The sequence below is a fragment of the Elephantulus edwardii genome, unplaced genomic scaffold (assembly GCF_000299155.1).
Source record: "Elephantulus edwardii isolate Elephantulus edwardi_28Jun2011 unplaced genomic scaffold, EleEdw1.0 scaffold00455, whole genome shotgun sequence".
NCBI lineage: Eukaryota > Metazoa > Chordata > Mammalia > Macroscelidea > Macroscelididae > Elephantulus > Elephantulus edwardii.
The window spans coordinates 693056-704423 of NW_006400205.1; the positions used below are offsets into that span (position 1 = coordinate 693056).

An 11368-nucleotide genomic window follows, 5' to 3' on the forward strand; every position below is an offset into this window, starting at 1 on the left:
TGGCATCCACTTCCGAAATGGCTTGCCTCTGGAAACTCTATGAACTTGGAGAAATGATGAAAGTTTATACAAGTGTTCAGGTCTTTTGTTCATAGGGTCACTATGAGTCTACAACTCGATGGCACTTAACAACAACTGTATATATATTCCATTCTCTTCCTGTTCTCCCCAATTCCATATCTGTCCCGTGTTTATAACAGCAATCTTATGCAGTATTAGTCATTTTGTGATATTTTTTTACCACAGCATTCTTTTTAACATCAGTAAGTCTATTACTGGAAGTTCGAGTGGCATTGTGGTAAGGAATTGGGCCGTCAACTCAAAGGCACATGGTTCAAACTCACCAGTAGCCCTGCAGGAGAGAGATGGCAGTCTCCTCCCACATGACTGAGAGTCCCAGAAAACCTGCTGGAGGGTCAGGTATGAGTCAGTTCCAACTCAATGGCCTATAACAACAACAACAATATTATGGACCTCTGGTAGCACAGTCGATAGGAAGCTGGACTGCTAACCCAAAGGCAGCACCTTTCTGGCAGTTCTAATCTGCCAGTGGCTCCACGGGAGAAAGATGGGTACTCTCCTCGCATGCAATCTACAGCCTCAGAAAAATCCACTGGAGGGTCATCTCTGAGTCAGTTCTGATATGGAAGGTCAGCTATGATGCAAAAGCAACGAGCTTGGTTATGAGTTTTGAATAGATATTTAATGTGGCCTTCTGTGAGTGAATATGTGAATATGTACCTACCAAATGAGTTACATGAGATGGGAAAGAGAAGAAGAAACAGATTCTGGTCAATACTCTAAAAAAAATCATCTCTAAGAAAGATTCTGGATGAGATAGATTGATACAGTAACTAGGGCAATGGGGGTAGGCAAGTCAGAGTCAGTGAGACTGGCTCAGGACAGGAAAGGCTTCAGAGCTGCTGTACGTAAGGTCACTATGGATCGTAGGCAACTTGATAGCACTTAACAATAATGTAAAAGCCATACTTTCAAATTATGATGTTTCTCCCAGCATCAATGGATACTCAATAATGGTTTACTAGGGGACTCTGGTGGCCCAGTTGTTAAGAAGCTGTCCTGCAATCCTGAAGGCATGTAGTTTGAATCCACCAGCTGCTCCGTGGGAGAAGGATGGGTAATTTCATCCCATCTGATTAACCGCCTCTGAAAACCGGCCTGGAGGCTCAGCTATAGGTCCGTTCTGACTTGATGGCAACAACAATGAGATGGATGGAAAGGGAGCTCTGGTGGCCAAGTAGTAAGAAGCTGCACTGCTATCCCAAAGGCACACAGTTCAAATCCACCTGTTGCTCCATGGCAGAAATATGGACAATATCCTCCTATGTGATTAAACTGTCTGTAATAACAGGTGAGAGAATCGGCTATGAGTCAGTTCTGATTTGATGGTACACAACAACAAGTGGATAAAAATGTTGTGGATATTTCAAAGAAATAATAAAATTAAGACAAAAGAAAATAGGCAGAGAACAAATTAAGGAAGCTAATAAAAAAGCTAGCCAATAGTTTTCACATTCAGTTTTAGAAATAAATCAACCTGGAAATTAGGATTGATGAAGGCTGAGGTTTCTTGAAAGAATCTGCGTTTCCTGAAAGTTTCAGTGAGGTGAAGGAAATGGGAAGGATCTTTTGTGAAAAACAATGTATTCAAACTCTGTAAATAAATCAGAGTAAAATAAAAGATTTAAAAAGAAAAAAGTCTCAATGATTCAAGAAAGAATTATTGATTCTACTGTATTCCTAAAATGAACTGCTACCTGGTGGCCTCAAAATGCACGCCTTTGGGATTGTAGCACAGCTTCTTGCCACTAGGCTACCAGAGCTCCCTACACTTAAGTGAGGGGGTAGAGGGGAATGAAACACACTTCTGTGCAGTCAATTCTGCCTTACAGTGGCCCTATTCTGCTTCAAATTATTAAAAAATGACAGGAACAGCACATCAACAGAGAACTACCAGAAGTACAGGCTGGGTTTAGAAAAGGCTGTGGTACTAGTGATATTATCGCTAATGTTTGATGGATCTTGGCTTAAAGTAGAGAGTATTGTCTAAAAAAAAAAGTAGAGGAATGTCTATCTGTGTTTCATTGACTATGTAAAGGCATTTGACTGTGTGGATCACAACAAACTGTTGCTAACTCTGAGAAGAATAGGAATCTCAGAACACTTGATTGTGCTTATGCAAAACGTGTACTTGGACCAGGAGACAGTAGTCAGAACAGAGCAAAGAAAAAAAGAGTCGTTCAAAATCAGGAAGGGTGTATGCTAGGGATGTGTCCTATTTCCATACCTTTTCAATCTATATGCAAAACAGATTATCCAGGAGGGTGGGCTCTATGAGGAGAAATGTGGCTTCAGGACCAAAAGAAGACTCATCAACAACCTGTATTATGTAGATGACACATCCCTTCTTGCTGAAACTGAGGAGGACCTGAAGCATTTGCTGCAGAAGGTCAAGGACTACAGCCTTCAATATGATAGAAGCTCAACATCAAGAAAACAAAGATTCTCACCACTGGTCCAATTGGCAGCATCATGACAGATGGTGAAGACATTGAGATTGTTAACAGCTTTAGTTTGCTAGGCTCCACAATCAACACTCTTGGTACCAGCAGCCAGGAAATTAAAAGATGAATTGCATTGGGTAAGTCTGCTTTCAGAGACCTCTCCAAAGTACTGAAGAGCAAAGATGTCAGTCTGGAGAGTAAAGTGTGCCTGATCTAGGCCTTTGCATTTATTTGCTACGCATCAGAGAGCTGGACAATGATTAGGGATGATAGAGAATTGATGCCTTTGAGCTGTGGTGCTGGAGAAAGAGTATTGAATATACCATGGACTGTTAGGAGAACAAACAAGTTTGGCCTAGAGAGGAAAAAGCCAGGCTGCTCCTTGGAGGCAAGGATTCTGAAGCTTCATCTGACATACTTTGGATACGCTGTAAGGAGGAACCAGTCCTTGGAGAGGGATGTCATGTTTGGGAGGGTGGAGTGACAGCGCAGGAGAGGAAGACTCCCAGTGAGATGGATTGATTCAGTGACTTGGGTAGAGGGGGTAAGTGTATCAGAGACAGTAAAATTGGCACGGGATAGAGCAGGGTTTAGGGCTGTTTTAAATAGGGTCACAGTAGCAGGAGACTCGACAACACATAACAACAGCAACATGAAGACAGAGCAGAACTGTCCATAGGTTTCTAAGACTGCACAGTTTCAGAAAAGCAGATTGCCTCATCTTTCTCCCTAGTAGAAGGTGGTAGACGCCGATCATTGACCTTCTGGTTAGCAGCCAAAGTCTTTACTCACCTCAACCCTACGGTCCTTTGTCTAAGGGAAGAGGCAGCTTATTGATAACTGAACTCAGGGACTGGATGATGTACAAATGTCCACAGATGGAAATATGGCAATTTACATTACAAAACTTAAGGGTGAGTGAGAAACAAACAAAAATATTATACCACCTTTTGGTTATATAGTACCCCCAACATGAAATGTTGTGTCTGAAAATTAAAAACTTAGGGAGATGGTCTAGACAAAACTGACAATAAATGGAATCATTGTTTTCCATTGTGACACTTAGCATTTCATAGTGATAGAGGATTTTTCATCAGAAGAGAATACAGTGCTTTTAAAAAACCAGAAAAAACTGAGCAAGTATACCGAGAGTCATACAAATGCACGAATCCAGAACTCATCTAACTTTTCTTTAACTGTATTTGGAAAATATTCCAGTGAAGTCTACAGGGAATTTCATATATTTACTTTCTGTAATCGCCTTCCTGACTAAAGAAAGCCTCTTTCAATCCCCAGTTCAGTTGTCTGTGACTAAGGGTTGAGGCATTTGAACAATTCTTTGCCTCAGAGCATGCTGGGAAATCTGTGGTTAAGGTTAACTTTTCTGCAAGTAAACGACTCTCAGAAACCTGAATATACGCTGTACCCTCAGGTCCTAGATATTACATACCTTTTTGTCAAAAGCCACATGTGCTGGAATAAAATCAGCAGGCGGGGGCTGCTTAGGTTCGCCATAAGTTAGCACTGGAATTTTACTGGCCAATTCATCGAGGTCAGCCTGGGACAGCTGGCCGGTCTCGAGCTGGGTTCCACCAACCCCAACTGCTGGACGTCGAGCAACAGCATAGCCATTGTTGTAGCCCAGCGTCTGACTTCTGTGGAAAGCTGTTCTCTGAAGAAAAAAAAAAGAAATATGTCATTAATAATAATATATACTAGAAAGAAAAGCTAATTTAAAAAATAATAACTTGAACAGCTCATAAAGATCACAAAATACATCAAAAAAATTACTTTCTTGTATTTTAAGGTATGAAACTTGGCATGAAGCAAGAACGGAAGTAGTAACTGGTGCTTAAAATAAATTTTAAAGCCTTGCTCTAGAATAGTTAATGTAACTATTAATTCGCCTTTCAGAAGATTAAAACATTCTTTCATCAACATTGTTAGTTTTTTTTACTCATTTTCTCATGTTTTTAATATTATCTGATGGCTATGAACCATGGGGCTTAGAAAATGTGGTTCTGTATATTTTCTTTTTACGTGAAATGAAAAGGTCTTGTTACAATAGCAGATATATTAATATAACTCTTGGAATTTGCTGCTGTGGAGTTGGAATCAACACATAACTGACCTTACATTAACCCAAATTGAGTCTGTAAATCACAATAGGAGATTGCCCATATTTCTCTCTTGGAAACACTTGTAGATTGAACCTCTAAAGAAACACAGGCTTTGGGTTAGCAGTGCAACTCCTGACAAATTATAGAACCTGAATATTTGAAGTCCTGAACTCAGTAATTCTACCCTGATAATCTATTTTAGGATATGTTGCTATTGTTAGGTGCCGTTGCATCATAGACAAATCATAGCAACCCTATGAACGAAAGACCTGAACAGTTGTGTAACTTTAATCATTTCGCCATGTTCATAGAGTTTCCGGAGGCAAGCTATTTCGGAAGTGGATGCCACTCCTGGTTCCAAGCTTGTTTAATCAGGGAGCTCCACCAAACACTGTCCACCATGAGTAACTATTATCGCATTTGGCACATCCTACATACCTAAAACTGCCTACTACAATGTTTATTAAATTAGTAAAATATTGGAAACAAAAGCAATATTATGTGAAGATGCAAGTAAATGATCACTCACTTAACAGACTATTACACAGTTATTAAAATATGATATTAATGGTGATGGTTGAAAAACATTGATTAATGCAATTAATGTGAAGACTGTAGAAATGACAAATGTTTTGTTACTCATATACTCAAATAATTTTATTAAAACTACAATAATGGTTTTAAAGGCACTGTAGCAACTTGGAATAAATATTACTTCTTATTGTTGTGTAGAGTCTGATCTATGGTATAAACAGCATTGTTGTGTACTATCAAGTCAAAACCAACTCATTGCTGAAGGATTTCAGAGGCAGTAAATCACATGGGAGATTACCCATCTTTCTTCCATGAAACAGCTGGTAGACTCAAACCATATACATTTTGGTTAGTAGCAGCAGGGAGATGAGCTGCTAAACCAAAGGTACACAGTTCAAACCTACTAGCTGCTCCTTGAGAGAAAGATGGGCAGTTTCATTCCATGATATTTACAGCCTCTGAAAAACTGCTGGAGAGTCAGCTATGAATTAGTTCAGACTCAGAAGTAATAAAACAACATACTTGATTTAATAGATTTAAAAAATGAGAAGTTTATATATACCACTACAATAAGCATGTTCATACAGGTCACTGGAAAAAACCTAAAAAAAAAAGAACATAAAAAAAGACTGAAAATCCATATAACATATTTACACTGAATTAGATTAATTTTAAAATTTATTTTAAAATTATGCAAATATGTATAGGTATACATAAACAGTTTACAAGGAGTCATTTGATGCAAAGACTTCTGTATGTCCTTACTTGGCTCTTTTTTTTAAGCCCAGCCTACCATCTTTGAAGATTTTTACTAATATCAAAGGTATAATAAACAAAACATCTTTTACCAAAAAGTTCTAGGCTATGGAAGAAAGGATTACCAATTGATGATTAACAGACATGGCCAGCAGAGTTGACAGGAGCTGCTCCAGGTGCATAAGGATACATGACATATATTCAATGGCCAACAGACACATGAAGAAATGCTCAAAATTACTGCCAATATGAGAGGTGCAAATTAAAACCACAATGAGATACCATCTCACTCCACTAGCAGTGGCAAAGTTTAACAGGACAGCAAGTAATAAATGTTGGAGAGAATGTGGCGAGATAGGAACTCTTACGCATTGTTGATGGGATTGTACAATGGTTGTAAAACCACTCTGGAAGGCAGTTTGGCATTTCCTCAAAAAGTTGAACATAGAAATTCCATTATGACCCAGCTATTCCACTGCGTGGAATAAACCCTGAGAAAATGAGTACTGAGGCACAAATGGAGACTTGTAAACCAATGTTCATAGCAGTGTTATTCACCATTGCAAGAATATGGAAACATCCCATATGTCCAACCACAATCGAATGGATTGAAAAATTATGGTACATACACATGATGGAATACTACATAGCATGCAGGAACAGTAATTTTTTAAATTATTGCCTAACTTGGGAGAGACTGGAGAGCATTATACACTAAGTCAACTAACTCAGGCCCATAAAGACAAGTATTGTATAAGACCATTATTGTAGAAATAGATAACTAGTAAAATGTGTAAGAGGATCTAAGCAAGGGGTGGTGGGAGCACCGGGATGAGGATGGGTGGGGTGCATAATCATAGAGTCACACAATTTCATGGGTGGAGTGATGGGTGGGTTAAGTAAATGGGAAAGATCCAGTGTGAAAACAACGTATATGGAATTTGTAAGTAATCCAGAATAAAATAAAAAGTTTAAAAACAAACCCTAAACAGGTTGAGTAGTTCCTCACTTAGTAAGTTATGTAAACTCAAGCTCCTTTTCTCCAACTTTTAATGGAAAAAACCCAATGTCACCTGCTTCAGTTTACTTTCATCTTTATAGACATCTCAGTCTTCACTCAGCTATGACTTTTGTTTTTGTTTTAAGTGCCATCAGGTCAATTATGGCTCATGGTGACCTTAAGAGCAATAGATCTAAACTTTGCCCTATCCTGTACCATCCTCACGATCTCTGCCATACTCATGTTCATTCTGACAGTCATTCTGTCAATCCATCTCTTTGGTGGTCTGCCACTCTTTCCTTTACCCTTCTACCCATCCCAGAATGACGTTTCTCTACAAACTGGTTCCTCCTAAAAATATGCCCAAAATAAGTTCGATGATGTTTCACCAACCTTGCTCTTAAGGTTGGTTGCACTTCCTTAAAAATAGATTGTATTGAAACAGATGAAGGAAAGAACAGATTAGAAGTGATATATGATTGAGTATTATGGTTAGCACAGGAATCCAGAATTAAGGTTGCATAGAGAAGTGTACTCGGGGTGGGGGGTTGGGGGGAGGAAATATGGGAATTGTATACTAATGAAGGAATTTTCTTTCTTTCTTTCTTTCTTTCTTTCTTTCTCTCTTCGGAGGGGGAAGCGAGCTGGTGGGGAGGGGTGGGCAGGGAGAAAATTGCAGCAATGAATGAATGGAAATCCAAAACCTCTGTAAAAAAAAAAGAAATTTAAAAAAAGTTGGCAATAAACAGCTTTAACAACTAAAAAAAAAAAGATTTGTTTGTTCTTTTGGCAGTCCATAGTAATTTCAATAACCTTCTCTAATACGACAATTCAAAGGCCATTATTCTTCTGTCTTCCTTGTTCATTGTCCAAATTTCAGTTGCATACAAAACAACTGAAAATACCAAGGCTATATCAAGCACACCTTAGTCTTTAAACTGACATCCTTATTCTTTAGAACGATGGAGAAGTCTGTGACAGCATCGCTCCTTAATATAAGATGTCTTTTATTTCTTGGCTGTTGCTACCATGAGTGTTGACTATGGATCCAAGAACAATGAAATCATTGACAATTTCAATCTTTTCTCTATCATGATGTTGACTATTGGTCCAGTGGCAAGGATTTTTGCTTTTTTGATGCTGAGATATGAATAATATAACTATGATCTTCTGCAGTTAGTGCTGAAAGTTCTCTTCACTTTCTACAAACAAGGTGTGTCATTCGAATAACAGATTATCGATGAGTCTTCCTCTGATCCTGATGCCACATTTTTTACTGAGTCTGAATATTTTTAATTATTTGCTCAGCAAACAGACTGAATAGTTATGGAGAAAGAATACAATCTTGACACACACCCTTCCTGATTTTAAACCATGCAGTATTCCCCTGGTCTGTTTAGAAAACACCTTCTTAGTCTAGGTAAAGATTACACATGAACAAAATTAAGTATTTGAGATTACCCTTCTCAATATTAGCCATAATTTGTCATGATCTACTCAGGCAAATGCCTTTGTATAATCATCAAAACACAAGTAAACATCTTTCAGGTATTCTCAGGTTTCCGTCAAGATCCATCTGTCATCAGCAATGATATCTCTTTTGAATCCAGTTTGAGTCTCTGGCAGTCTTCTGTTGTACTGTTTCAGTTGTTTTTTAGTAACCTTAAGGAATATTTTAGTTGCATGTGATATTAATGATATTATTTGATAGTTTACACACTTTATTAAATCACCTTTTTGGGGAATAGGAACAAATACGGATTTCTTCCATCTTCAGATAAAATACCACATTTATTATTGGAACCTAATGGCAACCCAGGCAAAGCAAATATAGATCTTTCCAATGATTTATTTGAGATGAGTTTACCTTCTGAATATCTTCAGTTATATATACGTAGTCCTTCACTGTTGAAGATTCACTGTCCATGTTTTTCAAACTAAGTAAATTGGCTAGCCAGTGTGTTTAAATAAGAAAATCCATAGGATCCATAGTTACTTGTCCAACAATCCACTGTGTAACAGCTGAGATCACCAATCATTCTAACTCAGTTTTATATTTCACTTCCATGTCCAATATCAAGAAAACAAACATTCTCACCACTGGGCTAATTGGCAGCGTCACAATAGACAGAAAAGAGACTGGAGATTGTTAACAGCTTTGGCTTTCTTGGCTCCACATCAACACTGGTGGTACCAGCAGCCAGAAAATCAAAAGACAAATTGTATTTGGAAAACTGCTGTCAGGGACCTGTCTAGAGTACTGAAGAGCAACAATGACCGTCTAGAGACTAGAGTGAACTTGCCCCAGCCCATGTTCTTTGCAATTACTTGCTGTGCTTCAGAGAGTTAGACAATGCCTTAGGATGACAGAAGAAGGAAGGATACCTTTGTGTTGTGGTGCTGGAGAACAATATTGAACATACTGTGGACTTCCAAGAAAACAAACAGGTCTGTCCTGGAGAGAGTGAAACCAGACTCCTCCTGGTAGGCAAGGATTTTAAAACCCAGTCTCACATATTTTGCCAGGAGGGACCAGTCACTTGAAAAGGACATCATGCAGGGAAGAGTGGAAGTACAGTGCAAGAGAGGATGACCTTCGATGAGATGGATTAACTCAGTGACTGGGATAATTGGAATTAGGTGTGTCAAAGACAATGAGGTTGGCTCAAAATAGAGCAGGGTTCAGAGCTATTTTACATAAAGCCACTGTGAGTCGCAAATGACTTGACAGCACCTAACAACATCAACTATATCCAACACATTATTGTTGTTGGGTGCCGTCAAATCAAGTATGACTCATAGCAACCCAAAGAACACTCTATCTGAATCCTGTCCTATCTTGTGCAATCTTCACACTTCCTGTCATACTAGAGCCCATTGTGGCAGTCACTGTGTCAATCCACCTGATTCAGGGTCTTCTTCTCCTTTGCTGGCCATACACCTTTCCAAGTATCATGTCTTTGTATTATAGCAATATTGTTTTTGTTGACATCTAATTGTTGTTGTTGTTATGTGCTGTCAAGTTGCCTGCAACTCATAGTAACCATATGTACAACAGCTATGAAGCCTGCCCCATTCTAAGCCAGTCTCACTGACTCCAACATACCTACTCCCACTACCCTAGTTACTGTATTAATCTATCTCATCTAAGGTCTTCTTTTCCTGTGCCGCCCCACCACACTTCCAAGCACGATGTCCTTCTCCAAAGATGACGAGTCCCTCCTGGCCATGTGCCCAAAGTATGGTAGATAGAGCTTCAAAATCCTTGCCTCCAAGGAGAAACTTGGTTTCACCTTCTCCAAGAAAGACTTATTTGTTTTCTTGGTAGTCTATGGTATGTTCAAGACTCTTTTCCAGCACCACAACTCAAAGGTATCAATTCTTCTGTCATCTTTAGTTATTGTCCAGCTCTCTGATGCATAGCAAGTAATTATGAAGACCATGGCCTGGATCAGTCACATCTTAGTCTCTAGGCTAACATTGTTGCTTTTCAGTACTCTGGAGAGTACTATATGCAGACTTTTCCAGTCCAATTTGTCTTGATTTTCGGATTGCTGGTGCCAAGAGTGTTGATTGTGGAGGCAAGTAAGCTGTAATTGCTAACAACCTCAATCTCTTTACCACCTATCATGGTGCTTGCAATTGGCCCAGTGGTGAGAATCTTTGTCTTCTTGATGCTGAGCCTCAATCCGTATTGAAGACTACAGTCCTTGACTTTCTTCAGCAAGCACTTCAGGTCCTCCTCAGTTTCAGCAAGCAAGATTGTGTCATCTTCATAATGTAGGTTGTTAATGAGTCTTCCTCCAGTTCTGATGCCACGTTCCTCCTCATAAAGCCAGCCTCCTGAATGATCTGTTCTGCATATAGATTGAAAAAATATGGAAACAAGATACATCCTGACACACTCTTTTCCTGATTTTGCACCATGCAGTATTTCCTTGCTCTCTTCTGAAAATTGCTTCCCTGTCTGAGTATAGGTTTTGCATGAGCATAATCAAGTGTTCTGGGATTCCTATTCTCCTCAAGGTCAGCCACAATTAGTTGTGGTCCACACAGTTAAATGTTTTTGCATAATCAATGAAACACAGATAGACATTCCTCTGGTATTCTCTGCTTTCTGCCAAGATCCATCCGACATTGGCGATAATATCTCTAATGCCATGACCTCTTCTAAACCCAGCCTGTACTTCTGGTAATTCTCAACAACAATAATGCAGCAATATATAAACTCCGAGTCAACTTTAGTCCAACCAAAACCAAACTACTATTGTTCATTCAATTGCAACTCATAGAAAACCCTATAGGTTAAAGCAGAATGGTCCTACAAGGTCCAAGACTAATGTTTACAGAAGTAGACAATCACATCTTTCTCCCAAGGACTGACTGATGTGTTTGAACAGAAACTTTTAAATTATCCACTAAGAACTTAAATT

The 11368-nt window shown here is 38.9% G+C and overlaps 1 protein-coding gene across 1 annotated transcript in view; it reads right to left on the reverse strand.

Moving 5' to 3' along the window:
• The window catches only part of EFHC1 (EF-hand domain (C-terminal) containing 1), a 78161-nt gene that overhangs the window by 64316 nt on the left and 2477 nt on the right, over positions 1 to 11368 (reverse strand). Inside the window, exon 2 of the mRNA XM_006902817.1 lies at positions 3976 to 4197. Within this exon, the coding sequence (XP_006902879.1) occupies positions 3976 to 4197 (222 nt within the window). The remainder of the gene's footprint in view (positions 1 to 3975; positions 4198 to 11368) is intronic.